This window comes from Monodon monoceros, unplaced genomic scaffold, assembly GCF_005190385.1.
Source record: "Monodon monoceros isolate NGI ecotype Baffin Bay Population unplaced genomic scaffold, NGI_Narwhal_1 Super_Scaffold_8, whole genome shotgun sequence".
Classification (NCBI taxonomy): Eukaryota; Metazoa; Chordata; class Mammalia; order Artiodactyla; family Monodontidae; genus Monodon; species Monodon monoceros.
This window is the reverse complement of record NW_021703785.1, coordinates 689,307-709,907: the sequence shown is the minus strand read 5'-3', so window position 1 is coordinate 709,907 and position 20,601 is coordinate 689,307. Positions and strand designations below refer to the sequence as shown.

General features: G+C 48.4%; 1 protein-coding gene across 4 annotated transcripts in view; it reads left to right on the top strand.

Moving 5' to 3' along the window:
* Positions 1 to 8,660, top strand: part of CUL4A (cullin 4A) — a 45,923-nt gene extending 37,263 nt beyond the window's left edge. For 3 of the 4 annotated variants that reach the window (XM_029210059.1, XM_029210061.1, XM_029210060.1), the window contains 5 exons: positions 198 to 311; positions 2,508 to 2,613; positions 2,736 to 2,908; positions 5,472 to 5,624; positions 6,653 to 8,660. In XM_029210059.1, the coding sequence (XP_029065892.1) occupies positions 198 to 311; positions 2,508 to 2,613; positions 2,736 to 2,908; positions 5,472 to 5,624; positions 6,653 to 6,748 (642 nt within the window). In that variant the 3' untranslated portion in view covers positions 6,749 to 8,660. The remainder of the gene's footprint in view (positions 1 to 197; positions 312 to 2,507; positions 2,614 to 2,735; positions 2,909 to 5,471; positions 5,625 to 6,652) is intronic. The other variant, XR_003791716.1, reaches the window with a different exon arrangement.
* The last annotated feature ends 11,941 nt before the right edge of the window (positions 8,661 to 20,601 follow it).

Below are 20,601 nucleotides of genomic sequence, written 5' to 3'. Positions count from 1 at the left end.
GGTCCTTCAGGTTAAAGGTGTGTTTAGCGCAGTTAAAACAGGACGCGGTCCTTCAGGTTAAAGGTGTTTAGCGCAGTTATAACAGGACGTGGTCCTTCAGGTTAAAGGTGTTTAGCGCAGTTAAAACAGGACGTGGTCCTTCAGGTTCAAGGTGTGTTTAGTGCAGTTATAACCCTGTTGTCTCCGTGGCCTGACAGATGGTTAAACTTCAGGAAGTATTCAAGACGTTTTATCTCGGAAAGCACAGCGGTCGGAAGCTTCAGTGGCAAACTACACTGGGTCACGCTGTGTTGAAAGCAGAGTTTAAAGAGGTAAGTCCTGTGTCTCCTCCACTTTTTATTTTTCTTAAGTATGTTAATAGAATGTTTTTTGATTGTGATTGAACTTTGGTAGCAAAGAAAGGAAGTGTTTATTCAATATAACTCAACACTGGCTTTTCAAAGGTCAATAAAATGAAACAGTCGAAGGATTTACTATTCTAATCAATAAAAATTAATTAGAATAGAAAAGCATTTACCTAATTAAAAATAGAGCTTGGCTTCCCTGGTGGCGCAGTGGTTGAGAGTCCGCCTGCTGATGCAGGGGACAGGGGTCCGTGCCCCGGTCTGGGAAGATCCCACATGCCACGGAGCGGCTGGGCCCGTGAGCCATGGCCGCTGAGCCTGCGTGTCTGGAACCTGTGCTCCGCAACGGGAGAGGCCACAACAGCGAGAGGCCCGCGTACCGCAAAAAAAAAAAAAAAAAAAAAAAAAAAGAGCTAAGGCTGTGAAGAGGCAGTTCATAAAAGTGAGACTGAAACATCGCTATCTATGAAAACGTGTCCATTTCTCCGCCAGTCAAAGGGTTACAGGTTAAAAGCAGTAAAACGCCACTCTGACTAGGAAACTGATAGAGGCTACAACTAAAAGAGCAGCAGCCTCGCCCCCTGCGGGAAGGAGCCCGTGAGCCCTGCAGAGGGCAGTGTGGTGCTGCGTCTCAGAACCTGCAATCACGGGCTTGTTGCAAGTAGTTCCAACTCTGGGAATTCGTCTTCATAAAACATTTTCACAGATTAATGAATAAGAATATTTGTTTCAGTGCTGTTATTAAAAGTGATAATTTAGGAAGGGAAAATGCATACAGTGTATTGATAAGTGAAAGAAACATGTCACAAAACAGTCCATATTCGAACTTAACTTCAATTTTGTAAACAAAATTCAATTATGTATACTGAGCCAAAAAATTACAGAATTACTGTTTTGCAGTTGTACTACGTTAACTATGCATTTTCATATAAATTAAATATACAATTACACATAAATTATCTGTACATATTTCATTGTTATTGTACAGGGTCATATACACAAAACCACACACGCTACATATAGTTCTTGTTTTTTCTTTTTTTTTTTAATAAATTGATTTATTTGTTTCTTTTTTGGCTGCGTTGGGTCTTCGTTGCTGTGTGCGGGCTTTCTCTAGTTGTGGCGAGCGGGGGCTACTCTTCATTGCGGTGTGTGGGTTTCTCATCGCGGTGGCTTCTCTTGTTGCGGAGCACGGGCTCTAGGCGTGCAGGCTTCAGTAGTTGTGGCTCGTTGGCTCAGTAGTTGTGGCTTGCGGGCTCTAGAGCGCAGGCTCAGTAGTTGTGGCGCCCGGGCTTAGTTGCTCCGCGGCATGTGGGATCTTCCCGGACCAGGGCTCGAACCCATGTCCCCTGCATTGGCAGGTGGATTCTTAACCACTGCGCCACCAGGGAAGACTTCACATATGGTTCTTTAAGGTGTCGTGAGAGTTAAATCCCACGGTCCCCTTACTCTCCACACCCCCGGCTGGGCCCAGAGGAAGCACTTGCACGGGGTGCCCCTCCCCACAGTGACCACGTGGCGAGTGTCCGTGGCAGGGGCTGGGTGACAGGAGGTGGGGCCCAAGTCAGCTGCTGCAGTGGAGAGAGTATCGTGATAAGGCGGGTCACATGGCTTTGTGCGTGTGACAGCGCTACATCTGAGAAGCCACTATATATATACCTTAACTTAAAAATACTTTGTTGCCAAGAAAATGCTAACTGTCGTGTGAGCCTTCAGCAAGTCCTAATCCTTTTCTGGTGGCGGGTTTGAAATACTGAGTCACCGACATGGGACACGGCACGGAAGGAGCAGGTGCTTGGAAAGGGAGCCGACAGACACGCAGACCTGCAGTCGAGCGAGGTGTGACGTGTGCGCCTGTTCGCAGTGTCCTTGTTCTCTTCATGCAGCATCAGCCGTGTCTCCTGCCAGCTTCCCCTCCAGCCCGGCCTCGTCACCGTGCCTTCTCGTGCTCTGTCCAGAGTATTTCAAGAGGAGACTTAAGTGCAACCCTGAGTCATTTTATTCTTGTGTAACTCGTAACTTAATTTCTTCTTATTTGGTGTTCAATCAGTAATTCTTACCATTCCCCGCACACACAAAGTTTGAGAGCAAAGAGAAGCCTCTTAAAGAGGTCTGCGGGGTGCGCGAACGCAGCGTCCCACGTGAGCTGTCCTTCTCTTCAAGGGGAAGAAGGAGCTGCAGGTGTCGCTGCTCCAGACGCTGGTGCTCCTCATGTTCAACGAAGGCGACGGATTCAGCTTTGAGGACATAAAGATGGCCACCGGGATAGGTAGGCACGCCTCCGCAGCGCGGGCGGCTTCGGGGAAGAGGACGTGGAGGCGCGGCTCCTGCTGGCTGCACCCGAGGTCGCGGCTGCCCGGGGTCCTGACCTGTGCGCTTTCTCCCACTCAGAGGGCAGCGAGCTGCGGAGGACGTTGCAGTCCCTGGCCTGCGGGAGGGCGCGCGTGCTGATCAAAAGTCCCAGAGGGAGGGAGGTTGAAGACGGAGACAGATTCGTCTTCAATGGAGAGTTCAAGCACAAGTTGTTTCGGATCAAGATCAATCAAATCCAGATGAAGGAAACCGTACGTGTACCCACTTTCTCTTCCGTTACACGGCACTCACCAGGGAGTCACTAGGTTTAGAGTAATTTCTCAACTGTAGGGTTCCAGAGCATATTCTAAAGTGTCTAATTACATACGTCATGTCTATGAGAGGGCTTATTTTAACGTAACTTTCATTACTTTATACTCAGGACAGGGGCAAAAATCAGAAAGAAATGCATTTAACAGTTATGGTTCCTATTCACAGAAGTGGTGGATAAATCAGATCTTCCTAGACCGCATGCTGTTAGCGTGGAGAGCACGTCATTTCCAAAACCTGGTGACTTGTCTCTTGATTTCTGCACAGCACTCAGCCATCCTCTCGGCCTCGCCTCCACCAGGTCCTGGGGTGGAAGTGGTGAGGGTCCTGGGAGTTGTGGACCCACCAGCAGCGCCTCTGGGATCCATGTACAGGTGGAGCATCTGTAGCTTTGATCAGGCTCTCGAGTGTCACGTGTCCGGAGCAGGTTCTGGACCTGCCCTCGGGCCTTCCTGATGCAGAAGCCCTGGTACCGCAGGGCTGTGATCAGCGTGTGGGCCAGGCGGGCAGATGCACCCTGGTGCCCATCTACAGAGCAGGTGTCAGCCGCCCCCTTGTACGTGTGGATGAGCGAGACAGGGCCTTGTGGGGAGGGAGGTAGTCCAGATGATGCATGGGCAGCTCTGAAGGTCTGAGGTGCCATCACAGACGCTCCTACACCTGCAGCGGGTCTGAGGCCTGCTGCCCTTCCCCGGAGGAGCTCGGTGTTGCCCAGTCGGGAAGTATGTTCAGATCGTGCAAAAGAAATAGATCAATAAATGCGTGAAAGGTATTTAATCTCATCAGTAGTATTTTCAATTCAAATTAAAATAATATTCTATTTTTTGGCTATCAATTTGGGAAATGTTTAAAAGTTTGATAGTATCGGGAGTTGGCAAGAATATGAGAAAACGGGAATTTTTATGTTTTTATTTTTTGAGATGCTTGGATTGGCACAGTGTTTTTAGTGGGTAATTCGACATATCTGTTGAAGGTTTAATGCATATAGCCTGTGTTCCATCTTTCTTACTATTAGGAATTTATACCAGAGTGACTAAAGGGTGTAAGATTCTGGACTTATAATTCCCAAGTGGGCCTGTCTGTCACCTCTTTTCCTCCAGAGGTGACCTCTCCTGCCACTTGAGTTTGCGGCTTTTTTTGCAGGCAGCTCTTTTCTCTGATGTACATGTGTAAACTTGTCTTAATGGGATCGCTCCACGTGCCATTTACATGCACCATTTTGTAAGCTGTTCCTATTCTTCACCCTGGGCCTCTTTCCATGTCAGGACTTGGTTTTTAAGGGTGCAGAGTAATCCGTTGTGTGGCTCGAATCCGAGAATCCGTGGGGCCCATCTGCAGGGCCTGGCAGTGCCCCTGCCGAAAGGCAGTCAGGATGTTTCCATTCCTGGAAATCGGGTTATGCTGACCATCCTGTTCAAAACACTCCTGTTTCCCTGGCAGGGTTGTTTCTTGAGCGTAAACTCCTTGCCCTGGAATCGCTGCGTCAGAGAAGGTGAACTTTGTTGACTTGACCCCTCAGCCAGATTCCAGTCTCTGGCTCACGGGGGTCCTGACCTCCGTCCCCGGCCTTTGCCCACCCCGTTCTCAGGCACCGAAGTAGTTCACTGCCGTGTTAGTGTGACTTCCTTTGGTTCCTCTGAGCATCTTTTTGCCATTTAGGAGCTCGTACGAAGTAGGTAACCTTTCTAGTCCTCAGTTCTTCATCTTTTAGAATAAGTGTAACACCATCTCAGGATGTGAGATTTCAGTGAAAATGCTTTTGCTTGAGACTCTTGGCCGAGCGCCTGGAAGCACCTTACAGATACTGGTCCAGCTCTTCGTGGGCGGCCGTTTGCAGTTTTCTCTTTTTAATTAACTGCTTGAATTCAAGTCACTGGTACATTTATTGTAATATTCCACCTCTGACTTGTGGGTATCCTGTTTATATTGAGGACATTAACCTTTGTCTTTTGTGCACATGATTTTGTCGTTCTGAGAGCGTTTCCCACATGACTACGGTGGGAAGTAGAGTCTTTTCTTCCACAGTTTCTGACTTGGGGGTCATCCTAAGAAGGACCTTCCTCTAACTCAAATTTTAAAAAACATTTACCTCTATTTTTCTAGTAGTTTATACATTTAAATCTTTCTGTGGGCAGTGTAGAAATTATTTTAGTATCAGAAAACATTGTAACCACCCTCCCTACTTTAAAAAGTGAGTTGATTCTCTGATAACCCATTGGAACTGTCACCGTTATTATAATCAGATTCTCATATTATGGGGTAGTTTCTCATTTCTGTTCTACAAGTTCTGTTGATCTATTTCATAGCCAGCACCGAAAGTCTTTTAATTAATGTACCTACTCCTGTAAATGTACTTACTTTGGTCCTGAAGTTAAACAGTTTCACCAGAACAAAACTGCAGCACAGGACAGGCTCCACCCGCAGTGTGGCCTTTCTTTCAACAGGAGCTTATCAGACTCCACGGTCGGACTGAAATACACTCTCGCTCCGGCTTCTCCCGTGCAGGTTGAAGAGCAGGCCAGCACCACAGAGCGCGTGTTCCAGGACCGGCAGTACCAGATCGACGCCGCCATCGTCAGGATAATGAAGATGAGAAAGACGCTGGGCCACAACCTGCTCGTTTCCGAATTGTATAATCAACTGAAGTTTCCCGTCAAGGTGAGTGGGTGTCCGCTTAGGTCGCAGCACCCGTTGCACCCTTGGCAAAGCGCATACGAGTCTCACGACCTTTAGCATCGGACCATCTGTCCTCCGTTACAGCTGGTCACACACTACAGAAATCTCCATGTGTGTGTGAGAGTGGGGCTCCACCTGACCCCCGGTCACCGCGGGAGGGACGCTAGGGCCCGGCTCTCTCTCCTCCCGCTATTGTCACGTTGCCTCTGCCCGAGGACGTCTGCCCTAAAGCCTTCCGGCAGGCGTCCCAGGACCACCTGTGCGCCTGGGCAGAAGTTCTCTGAGGCCGTGCCATCCAGCCCGGGCGGACCGGGGAGTGGACGGACACTGGACGGGCCAGTGGGCCCTTCTGTCCCCAGGGAGTCCTGTGCCCCGCCATGCTCTGCACCCCGTGGGGCCGGAGTCCCTGCCCCTGTACAGGAGGGACCCGACGGTTCAACAGAGGCTGCAGAAGCGCCAGCTCTGCTCCGACAGGTGCTGGTATCGGCCCATCACTTGGGGTGGAGGGTCCACTCGGGCTCAGAGGCGACCGCGCAGACACACCTCCAAATGCAGATGTGCCTGGTGCGTCCCCTTCCCAGGGGCACTGCCCACGTGGAGCATGTGTAAGTAGCACACGGTGATGGCAGGCGGCATCAGGGGCATTGTCCTCACAAAGGAAGGACACACCCCGGCAGGCTCCGCCAGGCTGTGGTGCGCAGCGACCTAGGTGCCGTGCTCACCGTTCACAGCCTCACACCCCCAACGGGCAGCCCTGCTCGGACGCCTGCCACACGGAAGGAAGCGCTTTGCTCACGATATGACGTTAACGTTGTCTTTGGAAGCAGGGAGTTTTGGTCTAGCGTTTTATAATTGGCTTCTGATTATAAACAATTCTTTGTAGATGGGTGTGGTGATATGTGGTATATGCACATAACTGTAATCCCGTGCTTCGAGCGTGGTATCTTATATTCCCCTATGGTTGTAAATTTAACGCCACTATAATTGGGGCTTTTGTTCTTCTTTTCCAGCCTGGAGATTTGAAAAAGAGAATCGAATCTCTCATAGACAGAGACTACATGGAGAGAGACCAGGACAGTCCCAACCAGTACCGCTACGTGGCCTGAGGCTCGTGGCGGCTCCTCCCATGAGACACTAGAATGTATCTGTAGGGCAGAAACACTTCTGTGCTGTTTCCAGGACTTTCTGGTACTCAGCAGCATGGCTGCTTTGGGACTAGCAGGAAAGGGGGGTCCTTGGCTCCTCCTTCACAGGCTCAAGGATTTGCAGGTGGCTTGTGTACCTTCCCTCCAGTTCTTCCTCCTGTTCTGTTAGGCGTTTGGATGGTTCCGTGGCTCTGCAGAGTGACTCTGAGGTCGGACAAGCAGATACTGGTTTCTTAAAAGAGGCTCCTTTGTAAGCTGTGTTCTCGTGGCAGAAGCTGATGTTCGGTGTGTGTGTGTGAGACCCTCCGTGCTGCCCTTCTGTAGCTGCAGGGACAGAAGCTCTTAGACCCAAAACAAGAACCCTTACTGGTGAACATTAGGAAGAAACAGTCATTGTTAAAGCTGGCTGGTCGATTATGCAGCCTGGATAGTAGCATCTGTTCCAGGTCTTTCAACAAGGGTTAACCTCTGAGGAGTGGCTTTCAGGATGGGGCTCCTTGGCGAGACCTCTGATGCACCAAGAGGACACCACATCCGACGTGTGTGATGCCGCGAGCCCGTCAGCGCCTTCACTTTTACTTCCACTGCGTCCCTTGTGGATTCTGTTTGAGGGTTTAGAGGGGGGCAGTGTGTGTGTGTTTGCCGTTCTAAGATTGAGTCTAGCAGCCCCGTTCTCTGCATTGGGGAACTGCTGTTTGATTTTTTCTAATTGCAGTGTTTGTACGATTGCGACAATAAAGTTTGGTTTTGTTCTCATGGCCCTGGGCAGGGTGGCTGTCCTCTGCTGTAACCACTGCAAACGTTTCGGAGGAGACTTGACGTTGTGAGCAGGGGTGACCTCGGCGGTACCTGCTTTCACTGCTGTGTGCGCGCAGCCGAGGCTGCACAGCGGACGGTGACGTTCGTGTGGCAACTACAACAGACACTTCGCTGAGAGCATTTAAAAGCGCTTTATATTTTACACAATAGCAGGCTACATTTTGATTAAAAGCTACCAAAGGAATTTTGATCATGGTGTAAGTGTTGAAAGCAATATTTTCTGGAATATACCAAGTTTATATAATTTGATTTTTGTGCTAAATTATTAAAAGATTCTCCCTTTTTGAAACATGCGTGTTTAAAATATGACATCTTATGGGTTTCCATATGAAAATCCTCACTCTTTAAGTATCATCCTTATTTCTATATTTGTAAATTTTCATTTGTGAGTTCAGTAACAGGTGGTTGGTAAGAGACCAGATAGATTCTACTTCTTAGACTTTAAGTTCATTATCTCTTGATTGTTGACATTGTAACTGAATGTAGACTTACCCTGAATAAAATTAGTTTAATTGGCCTTAAAATTACATTAATGCAACTGTGGCGCAAACAACACGTTCCTCCTCACCCTTTTAGCGTGGCAGACATCAGCCCCCGGCCCCCCGCCCTGACCTCACTGTGTTTCACCTGTGCGCTGCCTTCAGGGTCACGTCACTCACGTCTCATTACAGTTAAAGGTCAGCGGGGGAAACTGGCAGTCGAGGAATGACTGAAAAGGAAAAGACACGTAGGCGCAAAGCTACTAAATTGGAAGGAAGAAGGTGAGATGCTTTGAGGACTTTCACGGGGAAGCCCTGAGCCTCAGGCAGGAGGTCGGGGCAGCGCGGGACGGTGTCAAAACGTCCCCTTTAAAACAGACCCGGTGACTCTACAGAAGAAACAGGCAGGAGGAGTGGAGCGTTGTTTCAGACCTCTCCTGACGCAGGGCAGCGTCGGGGCAGAGCGTTCCGTGCGGAAACCGCGCGCGCCCGCGGGGCTGCAGCGGGGCGGGGCTGGGGACAGGCGTGTCGCCAAGTGTCCAAGAAATGAAACTAAATAGAAGAAAAAAACTTGAGATGCGTCTTTTTTGGAGTGGCAAAAAGTCTAATACGAATTAAGATCCCTTTGTTAAAAGACAAAGGTAATTGACATTCTAAAAAATCGGGGGGGGGGGACGTTTTTAAATAAAAACTGGCAAATTTGGGGGTCAGAATAAGGCAGTGCTGAGCATTTCGTGTGCACAGAACTGCCAGCCAGCCGGCCGTGGCTGTGCTCTCGGCTGTGCTCTCGGCTGTGCTCTCAGTGAGTCTGAGCCCAGAGCAGCTGGGGGTGAGGGGTGCCGTGGTCCCTGGCCCAGGAGGTGGTGGGTGGGGAAGGGCGCGGGCTGGGGCTGGGGCTGGGCTGGTGGCGGGAGGGGCTGAGGTAGGATCAGAGCTGGAGGACAGAGCGGTGGGTCAGAAGAAGCAGCGAGTCGCTGTGATGCCAGGGCGGCCACGCCCCCTGCCTCAGGCCCCAGGGAGCCGTGCCCGGTGACAGGTTAGGGTGGGCGAGCTGTTAGGCCAGGCAGGAGCTCTGCTGCCCAACACCCTGTCCCCCCGTTCCCTCCCTGGGGTGGGGGGTGACCCTCTGATGAGGTCGACCCTGGTCCAGCTCTAGCCTGGAAGTGGAACCTGCCCATCAAGAGACGGAGGGTCGAGGGGTCAGCAGAGAGGGGACTCGGGGGACCGGGCCATCAGGGTAGGATGCGGAGCGCCGGGCTCAGACCCGCGGACCCTCAGGACGTGACCCCTCAGTTGCAGCGTGGAACGGTGGACCCTCAGCTAAACTGACAAGCACATTGTTCGAATGTTCGAAAATGCCCGTACCCTTGACCCACCAAAGTCCACATCCCTTTTGATGCCCTGCCGCTCGTGGGGAGGGAAGCCTGGTACCGGAACAGCACGCATAGAAAAAATCCTGAATGTCCTTGGACAGGACTTAGGTGGTGTCCGTCCAAACGTGTGTGACGCTGGGTCCCCCAGGCCTTCCCCAGAGTGAGATCCAGACGCTGATGGAGCGGATGTCGCATGGGAGGGAGAGGTGTGGCCACGGTGGGGGGCAGAGCACCACCCCTGTGCACGCGCGCGTGTGTGTGTGTGTGTGTGTGCGCGCAGGTGCACAGCAGCACACAGCTGTCCCCTCACGACGGACTTCCAGGGCCAAGGGAAGCTGTTCATTGCATACTGTACTGCTTGAATATTTGTCAAAACAAAAAGTTTGTAAATAAAATTCATCCAAATTGTTAAGAAAAACAAAATGGCCCCGCATACCACACCCATAGCATCCTGCCCCTACCGTGGAGAGCGTGGTCAGCCCACCCAGAGGAAGCCCAGCGCCCCTCGCCCCTCTTCCTCATCTAGTCAGTTGTGTCGTCTTCAGTTCCTTCATAGTAAGTCACACATTCCAGCCTCCATGTACTTGGCTCAACTTTTCTCAAGAGCATCTAGTATGAACATGAGGAAATGAAGGCCCATATTCTTCCCCATGATTCCTCCCCCTTCCAGCTTCTGACAGCTCTTGTCATATCATGTTTATATATTTATACATATTAAACTTTGCATGTTTTGTCTAAACGTTGCAAACTCGCAAAAGGCATTTACGATCATCTGTTAACTCACCCTGGAACCCCGGAGTGAAGTGTGATTCTGTACCCGGGCCGCTCAGAGTCTGAGCACAGAGATGAATAAGCTCTCTCCTTCCAAACGCCATCAAACGCTCAAAGTTCATGTCATATTTTAACTTGCTTTATATTTGGACTCTGGTCCAGCTTTTTGTCTTCCCTGGACATTTTAAAATAAAAATTTTAAGTAAAAATACAGCAATTTTTAATGCTATTGACAAAAAAACCCGCACAAACCTTTGTCTTGTCACCACGATCTGCAGTTTTCTTATTAAACTCTGCACGAATCCAATTTCTTCTCAAAGACCTTTTCCTCAGAACCTGATGCCTTCCGACCGGCGGCGTGGCTGGCGTCCCCTGCTCCCCAGCCCCCAGCCTTCATTTCACTTATTTTCCTGATGCGTTTTTACTAAAGTGATCCTCACATGACTTCCTCGGCAGAAAGGCACGGGAGGAAAACGTTCTGAATCCTTGCTTGTCTGACTTACTTTGCCTTCGTGTTAGTAGTTTGGCTGCATATGAAGTTCTAGGTTCGGGACTTCCCTGGCGGTCCAGTGTTAAAGAATCCGCCTTCCGATGCATGGGACGCGGGTTCGATCCCTGGTCGGGGAACTAAGATCCCGCAAGCCACGTGGGGCAACGAAGCCCTCGCGCCGCAACTACCGAGCTGGCGCGCCGCAGTGAAAGATCCCGCATGCCACAGCTAAGACCCGACACAGCCAAATAAATAAATAAATGAAGTTCTAGGTTCACGTCCTGGCCCAGAACTCGGAAGGACTCGCTCCCCAGCCTCTGATTTCCAGCTCTGAAGTTGGCTGCCGTTGTGTAACTAACCTGGTTGGCTTGTTTGTTTTCCACAGAATGTTTGAAATCTAGTCCCAGGTTTTCGTATTTCACAATATTGTGGCATGGGGCCCATTTTCATTTGTCCTGACAGGATCCAGCGAAACTCCCTCTTCAGAAGACTAGTGACTCCCTCTGTCCTTTCTCCACTCACTTCCTCAGGGCATCTTCCCCTCTGATCCTCCAGCTCTCACTTTCTTTAAGAGGAATTTTGTGAAGAAAATAGGCCAGACGATCTTGAATGGAAACCCACAGCCCCCTCCCCTCCCTGCCCCGCCGTAAACTTTCCATTTCTGTTTCTGGTCAGTTCTTCCCCAGCACAGTGGCCTCTAGATCAGTCTGTCACTTCCTGTTTCCTGATTACCCCCAATTTTAATAGGAGACTGTTGCTTTGTTTTGTTTTTATGGCTACAGTATGTTCTTGAAGTTCTGAGGGCACTAATTCAAATTTTTGAAGTTCTTTTCTCTTTCCGCACGTCTAGGGCAGGGTTGTAAACCTTTCCTGTAAAGAGCCAGACAGTAAACACTTCCTCCTTTGTGAGCCCCATAGAGTCGCTGTTAGGTGTTCTCTATTACTTTCCAACAACGTTACGTAAAAACCATCCTTAGTCCTCTCACACCAGCCACGAGCTTTGGCTTCTCAGATCCCCTCGAGGATCAGGGGTCGGGGGTTCTCTGCCCCCCGGTCCCCAGCACAGGATGCCCCACATTCTCTTGGTTGCTGGGGTGCGTGTGATTTGTGTGTCTGTGTGTGCACCTGTGTGTTCTGACAGAGACAGGAGGACAGCATAGAATGGGAGGTACAGACGTAGATAAATGTGAAGCAGCGACATAAAAAGCTGAGAAGGTTTTTACGGGTCCCCACTTAAGAATCAAGGTCAACTGCTCTGTAAACGGAGATGGCGCTGCATCTTAGAGCAGACATGCTGTCAGCTTCTTACACCTTGGAGGCCCCTGGGCTGGCAGACAGAAAGGGTTAGGGCTGGAGCTTCACGGTCAGGTGGCCCAGGGGTCAAAGCCTGGCTCTGTCGCCATCTGGGTGCCCTTAAGAAAATTACACTCTCTAAACCTTGGTTTTCTTATCTTTTAAAAGAAGATAATAATGCTCCTTAGCTGTGGGGTTGTTCTGAGTTAATACAAAGGTACTTAAGACAGTGCCACAGGCCAGCACATGTGACAAACGGGGGCCTGTTCTGATTCGGTATAAATCTTAAACCTGCCCAAAGGGGTTAAACCGTTGTGGAGCAGGAAAAGGGAGGCAGGAAAGTGGGGGAACGGGAATAAAGAACAGAAATAAAATGATCGAAACACTCCAACTAAAAGGCAAAGACTTTCAGACTGGATAGAAAATTAAGACCCAGGTAGGTATATGTCATCTACAAGAAAGTCATTTTACACATAAAGACACAGACAGGTTTAAAGTAAAAGATGAAAAAAAGCTTTAGCATGAAAACTAATCATAGGAAATTACACACAGAAAGCTGTGTGGCTATATTAGCATCTAGTGGACTTCACGACAGGGAGTATTTGCAGAGGTAGAGGGCATTTCATAAAGATAAAAGAGGTGCTCATCAGAGCCAACCCTAAATGTACAGACCTCTATAACAGAGCTTCCAAATAAATGAAGCAAAAACTGACGGCTGAAGAGCGCAATTAGAAGCAGCAGACAAATCCGTGATTGTAGTCGGAGGTTTCAGCGCTCTCGGTAGCTGATAAGTAGAAAAACAGGCAGGACGCGAAACATTATCAACCGACCTGACCTCGTGGATAGTTACAGTAATAGTACACTCAACAACGCTCTTCCCAGTTCGTGGGGACTCTAACCAGGGTAAGCATGTGATGTGTCATAAAACAAGTCTCACTGCACTTTAAAGGGTTGAAACTATACAGAATGTGGCCTAGACCACAATGAAATTAAAGTAGAAATGTAACAGAAAGATAATTGGTAAATGACTAAATGTTTGGAAATTAAGCAATACACTTCTAAATAAATACTCCAATAATTCTAATATAAATAGATAACACAAATAACACACTTTTAAATAAATAACCGGGGCTTCCCTGGTGGCGCAGCGGTTGAGAGTCCGCCTGCCGACGCAGGGGACGCGGGTTCGTGCCCCGGTCTGGGAAGATCCCACATGCCGCGGAGCCGCTGGGCCCGTGAGACACAGCCGCTGAGCCTGCGCGTCCGGAGCCCGTGCTCCACAGCGGGAGAGGCCACAGCGGTGAGAGGCCCGCATACCACAAAAAAAAAAAAAAAGAAACAAAAATTATCAATATTAGGAATGAAAGGACATGACAACAGATCCTACAGAGAGTATTATGAACCAGTTTATGCCAATAAATTCTGTAACTTAGATCCCGTGGTCAAATTCCACAAAGCTTGCAAATTATCAAAATGGACACAAGAAGAAACAAAATAAAAGCCTTACACGGTCTTTCAGAAACAGGAGGGAATAGTTCACAACTAAAATTATGAGTCCAGCATTACCCCGATTAAAAGATCAGACAAAAATATCACAACACCGACCAATGTCCCTCAACCAAATATTAGCAATTTGAATACACCAATACATAGAATCAATAATATACCAAAACCAAGGGAAGTTTTCCTCAAGAATGCAAGGTTGGTTTATCATTTGAAAATCTAAAAAAGAAAAGAAAGAAAAGAAAAACGTTATCATCTCAATAGATTAAGAAGATTTTGATGAAATTCAACACTCGTTGATTTTATTTTTTTTTTATTACTTATTTATTTGGCTGCTCCGGGTCTTATTTGCCGCACGAGGGATCTTCATTGCCACGTGTGGGATCTTTAGTTGCAGCATGCAGGATCTAGTTTCCCGACCCGGGATTGAACCCAGGCCCTGCATTGGAAGCATGGAGTCTTAACCACTGGACCACCAGGGGAGTCCCAACACTCGTAGATTTTAAAAACAACTCTCAGAAAACTGGGAATACAAGGGAACTTCCGTAACATGAGAAAGGATATTTACATAAGATTTAAGCTAACATTATGCTTAAGAGTAACAGACTGAAAGCTTTCCCCCTAAGGCTGGGACAAGGCAACCTTTATTCAGTATTGTGTTGAAGATCTTAGCCACTGCAATAAAACAAGAAGTGAAAGGCGTATAGATAAGAGTGAAGAAGTAAAATAGTCTTTATTTTTTATTTATTTTTTTTGTTTGCAGTACGCGGGCCTCTGGCTGTTGTGGCCTCTCCCGTTGCGGAGCGTGTGCTCCGGACGCGCAGGCTCAGCGGCCATGGCTCACGGGCCCAGCCGCTCTGCGGCATGTGGGATCCTCCCAGACCGGGGCACGAACCCGTGTCCCCTGCATCGGCAGGCGGACTCTCAACCGCTGCGCCACCAGGGAAGCCCTAAAATAGTCTTTATTTACACATGACGTGATCATATAGGTAGAACATATGAAAAAATCTACAAAAAATGCTACTAGAATAAGCCAGTTTAGCATTGTCAGAAGATGCAAGGTCACTAAACAAAGATCGACTATTTCTACATTCTAGCAACAAACAATTGGAAAATAAAATTTTAAAGTACCATTCCATTTGAAATAGTATCCAGAAATGTGTGAAATACCTGGGGATAAACTACAAACTATACAAAAAGATGAACACAGAAAACTATCAAGCATTGCTGAAAAAAATTTAAAGAACACCAAAATAAATGGAGAACAACAGCATGTCATTGGAAGACCCAATATGGGGGTTGTTTTTTGTTTATTTTTGTTTGTTTTAAATTTATTTTATTTTGGGGGGCTGCATCGGGTCTTAGTTGCGGCACGCGGGATCTTCATTGAGGCACGAGGGATCTTTCATCGCGGCACGCGGGCTTCTCCCTAGTTGTGGCGTGTGGGTTTTTCTCTCTCTAGTTGAGGTGTGCGGGCTCCAGAGCACACGGGCTTTCTCGTTGAGGTAGCTGAGCTCAGTAGTTGTGGCACACGGGCTTAGTTGCCCTGCAGTATGGGGGACCTTAGTTCCCTGACCAGGGATCAAACCCGCATCCCCTGCATTGGATTCTTTACCATTGGACCCCCAGGGAAGTCCCAAGACCCAATATTGTTAAGACGTTGGTTTTCTCCAATGCCCACCAAAATTCCAGCAGGCTTTTTACTTTATAGAAAAATGATCAGCTGAGTCTAAAATGCCTATGGAAATCCAAAAAGCCAAAGCAGTTTTTACAAGAACAGTTGGAGAACTTTAGCTTTCAAGACTTTCAAGACTTATTATAAGGCTACAGTAATGAATACATTATGGTATTGGTGAAATGATGGACACGTACATCAACTGAATGGAACAGGGAGCATAACAATATATCCACTTATTTGGGGCCAACTTATTTTTGACAAAGATGCCAAGGTAATTTAATAGGTTAAGAAAAGTCTTTTCATCAAATAGCTTATCCGTATTGGGGCAGGGGGAGGAATGAACATTGACTCTTATCTCACACCATCTGCAAAATTTAAATTTAATTTGATCATAGGCCTAGTTGTAGAAACTAAAACCATATACCTTCTAGAAAAAAAGAAAAACAAAAACCACAGGAGAAAAATCTTTATGGTGTTGAGATATGCAAAGATTTCTTAGGACAGAAAAAGTATGAAGCATAAAAAATACCAATAAACGGGATTTTCATTAAATTTAAAGCTTGCTTTTTAAAAGGTACTATTAAGAAATAAAAAGGCAAGCCACATAATGGTGAAAAATATTTACAATACATCAGAGTATCTGTATCCAAAATATATAAAAACACTTAGAATTCAATAACAAGAAAACTAGTCACCCATTTTTAAAAATGGGACAAAGTTTGAACACTTACCCAAAGAAGATACGTGAATTATTAGGCACAGGAAAAGATCTTCGACCTCAACAGTCATCAAGAAAATGCAAATTACAATCACAATGAGACACCATTAGACAGCTACCGTCATTTTTTAAATTTAAAAGACTAATGATACCAAGTATTGGCCAGGATGTGGAGCTACTGTTGGGGGGGAACTTACAATGGTACAACCACTTTGGAAAAGCGTTTGACAGTTTCTTTTTAAAGCTAAACATACACCTACCATATGACCCAGGCATCCCACTCCTAGGTATCTACCCAAGAGAAATGAAAGCATTTGTCCACACCACGATTTGGTGTTGAGTATTTATAGCAGCTTTATTTGTAACCACCAAAATACTGGAAGTAACCAAAAGTCCTTCAACAGGTGAATGGGTAAACAGGTGTGGTAGATCCACACTGGAATAAGCTGCTATCAGCAATGAAAAGGCATGAACTAGTGGTTCACACGGCATGGATGAATCCAGATACAAAGTATATACCATGCCGTTCCATCTGTGTGAAATTCTGTAACATGAAAAACTAACCTGTAGCGACACAAAGCAGATCCGCGGCTGCCTGGGGTTAGGGATGGGGGAGAAGCACAGAGCGGCGCGAGGGGCCCTTTGGGATTGAAGACAATGTTTTCTCCCTTGATTGGGGTGGTGGTTTCGTGGGTGTTTGCTGTTGACTAAGAAAACGCAGAAGGCTGCATATAAGAAAAGAGCTTCTTTGGGATCTTTTGAGAATTTCAACTTGGGAAACGCAGATTTGGGTAAAGCTGAAAGAGTGTTCAATAGAAGAGAAAGCCTCGGGGGTTTACGAAGGCGAACGCCATGAGCTTGTTTGTTAATTTACCATCCTAACCATTTTAAAAATATTTGTTTATTTGTTTATTTAGGCTGCGCCGGATCTTCTTTGAGGCCTGCATGCAGGATCCAGCTCCCCGGCCAGGGATCAAACCCGTGAGCCCTGCACCGGGAGCGCGGAGTCTCACCCACTGGGCCCGCCAGGGAAGGCCCCGTGAGGTTGTTAAAGTCCAGCAAGAATTATGATCGACTCTGACACAAGAAAGGAGATACTTGTCCGTAAGGGAGAGGCAGTCACAAGTCATTTAGGCCAGGGATCCGGTAAGTGTCTTGAGTTTCTGGAACGTTGTGCAGATGTTCCGGACGCCTGCATCAAGACGATAAGTGGTCAGAGTTCTGATTCCATCCAGACTGAGATGCGTACAAACCCCACTTCCTCAGCGGCCTCCGGTCCAGTTAGAGGCTCTCTCGGCAACACTGGTGCCATTTTGATTTTCCTCTCACACCACATTTGTCAAAATTCATCAAACTGTACACCTAAAATGGTATGTGTATTTTATATAAACTAACCTTTAAAAAGTGGGTTTGACAAGGTAAAAGTTACAAGAAAAAAAGAAAATGAATGGGGCACCTTTACCTGGCTCTAGCTGGAGAAACGAAAAGGCAAGAGGAGACTGGTCTTAGGCAGTTGGGCTCGTGGTCATTGTGATCTTTCTTAACGTTTCTGTCTCGGTCCTAAACTTTTCTTTTGTGGCTAAGAACAGACAACGCCCAGGTTAACTGACTAATAGCCCAGTCTTATCTGTCTGGAACAGAAGCTCTCCCTGGAGCTCTGCGGTCACACCCTCTCTCGCTGTCAGCCTTCCCAGCGTTACTGCTGCGGACTTGTGGGTTCGCTGGCCACACAGAACCACTGTGAATTACAATCATGAGTTACAAATGTGGAAGTAGCTTCATGGGGACTTCAGTTCCTGCCCTGTGTCGCCCACGACTAGGAAGAAATCTTGCTGGCCACACCTCGTTTCTCAAACCAGCTCAGGCCCGAGTCACACCAGCTCAGACCAGGGGCCCAGACGGCGTCCAGGGCGTTGCAACTGGAAACTCCACGTGACTGAATTCACACAAGTTCTTGTGCTGCAGGTGACTTGGAACTACTGGATTTAACCTGCTTTCTAAGAAAGCAAAAAGTTTTGGTTCTTTTTTATGAGGGTTCCTTTTTTGTAACCTTCTAAAAGGAAGCCTACTGTGGTTGAAGAATTTCGAGGAAACTAACAAAAAGAAGTTCTCCGAGAGGTGCATGGGACGTGTATAAAAGATGTTCTCAATGGCCTTACGTTAAGTAGCAGAAAAGGTGTTAGCAACCTGGAGGAGAGGCTGATTTTTTTAAAATGTTGTATGATAGGAGTCTTACTTCTTCCCCCACTTATTAGCATACATGTCACTTGAAAGCACACTGTTTTCTATTCTTCTGACATGTTATTCATTAATACTAGTCTTACACTTACCAGCCATCATCCTCTTGCCTTTTGTTTCATTACTGGACTAAAAGTAAATATTTTTGAGCTAAGTGGGCAAGAGAACTGGAAAAGAGAAGTGAGAAATCACCGTCCCCGGGAGTGTGGTGCAGGCCCACGTCTGCTGTGAGCTGTGCCTACTGAGCGCCAGGGGCCCCCTGGACTCACAGGTCGGGGCTCCACGCCGGGCAGCCCTGTGGCACCCATATCCGCCAGGTCCAGGGCTGGGGACTCTAACGTCTGCAAACAGTGGTCCCTTCCGAGGGGAGTTCTTGGGCAAAGCAAGAACGACGGGTAACTTGAGTGAAACAGAAACCCGAGCACAGTACTCTCAGCCCGTGAGGAAGGCAAAGGGAAGGATGAGCCCTCAAGCCCTTCTATGGTCGCTGGGCGCGTAGCCCGGCAGGAGTGTATTAAACACCACTGCTTCTAACCTAGTCAATTTAATCTACAGGGGAAATGAATCTCAAAGAAAAATCATAAACAAATAATTTGTCCTCAGAATATTTATCATAGTACTTGTGAGATAACAGAAAATATCCATATTGGCCTCTGCCCCCGGTTCCTGGCACGAGGCTCCTGAAGCCCTCGGAACGTCCTGACGAGGCCGCTGGGAGCATCTTCTGTTCTAACACTAGGTCTCTGACCCTGTTCCTGACACACAGTCCCTAAACCCCCTGCAGTTTCCTGGGTGACAGGGGCGTCCTTTGTTCTCATGAGGCGACTCCAGGGGGGCTTCTGGATGGCTCCTGGTCACCACAACGACCAAGCCGTGATTAGAAGCTCGGAGCTTCCAGCCCCGCCCCATTCTCAGGAAGGAAAGAGGGCTGGAGACTGAGTTAACCATCACTCATGCCTCTGTGATGAAACCTCCGTAAAATCCCAACAGCGTGGGGTTCAGAGAGCTTCCAGGTCGGGGAACACACCTACGTGCCAGGAAGGTGGCACCCCAACTCCACGGGGACAGAATCTCCCGCGCCTGGGACCCTTCTGGGCCTCGCCCCCTGTGCCTCTTCATCCAGCTGTTCATCTGTGTCCCCTCCTCCGGGATAAACCAGGAAACCTGAGGAGCGCTCCCCCCGAGTTCTGTGAGCCCTTCCAGCAAATTAACGGAGGCCGAGTCGGGGGCGGGGACAACCGGTTTGTAACAAGTCGGACAGAGGTTGTGGGTAACCTGGGGACCTGCCACTGGTGATTGATTGGCATCTGAAGGGTGGGACTGAGCCCTTGACCTGGAGACCTCAGGTAGTGTCGGGACTGAGTTCCCTTGTAGGACAGCTGGCTGGAGCTGCAGCACCGTCCGGCGTCAGGGGCGCAGTGAGTGTGGCAGGTATCGGAGCGGAGACACAGGAGCCATGAGGCTTTTCCTGAGCAGCGTCACTTACACTGGGGGAGGGAGGCATCATCGAATAAAACACTGCAGCCAAATGATGTAATAACAGATACTATTAAAAGTATATTTATAGAGTTCGTAATAGCATGGGAAAATATTTGTTACAAGTGAAAAAAGGAGGATACAAAATGCAACAATAATTTTTTTAAAAAGCACAAATACATGGAAAAGAGCCTTTAAAATACCACAACACGTAGCTGGTTGGCGTAAACGTTGAATTTTCCCCTTCTCCCAATTTGCTTATCACAAGCGCCTGTTATCTGCATACAGCAAGGCAGTAAACTCTAAAAGCAGCATAAGCTAGACTTCAATGAATTATAGTGTAAAACAAAGGCCGTCCCCACCATCTGGGTCCCCGAGGATCAAGCCATGGGGCGCCGGGCGCACACAGCGCAGCCCGAGGGGAGCGCAGACCCAGGACGGGATGAGGCCTGGCGCTTTGGGAAAACAGGCCCTTCGATGGTTACACTTCAGGAACAACATTTACAGACCGGATCCTTGCATCTTCCCACCCTTAGGAAAGCGCTAGAGTCATTCACGGGGACACCTGTCCCCGTGACAGGCAGCGACCCTCCAAGAGGCCCCCCTCCTCGGAGCGGCTCCCCAGAGCTGGATGAGGGGCTGTCCCCGAATCACGCGGAAACTCGGGGCTCACGTCGTGCGTCCTTTTCAGGGGACGACAGGGACACCACAAAGACGTCACATCCCCACAGCTGACTGATAACCACCACGTGATCCCAGTAAAGATTCTTTCGGGGGCTTCCCTGGTGGCGCAGTGGTTGAGAGTCCGCCTGCCAATGCAGAGGATGCAAGTTCGTGCCCCGGTCCGGGAAGATCCCACATGCCACGGAGCGGCTGGGCCCGTGAGCCATGGCCGCTGAGCCTGTGCGTCCGGAGCCTGTGCTCCGCACCGGGAGAGGCCACAACAGTGAGAGGCCCGCGTACCGCAAAAAAAAAA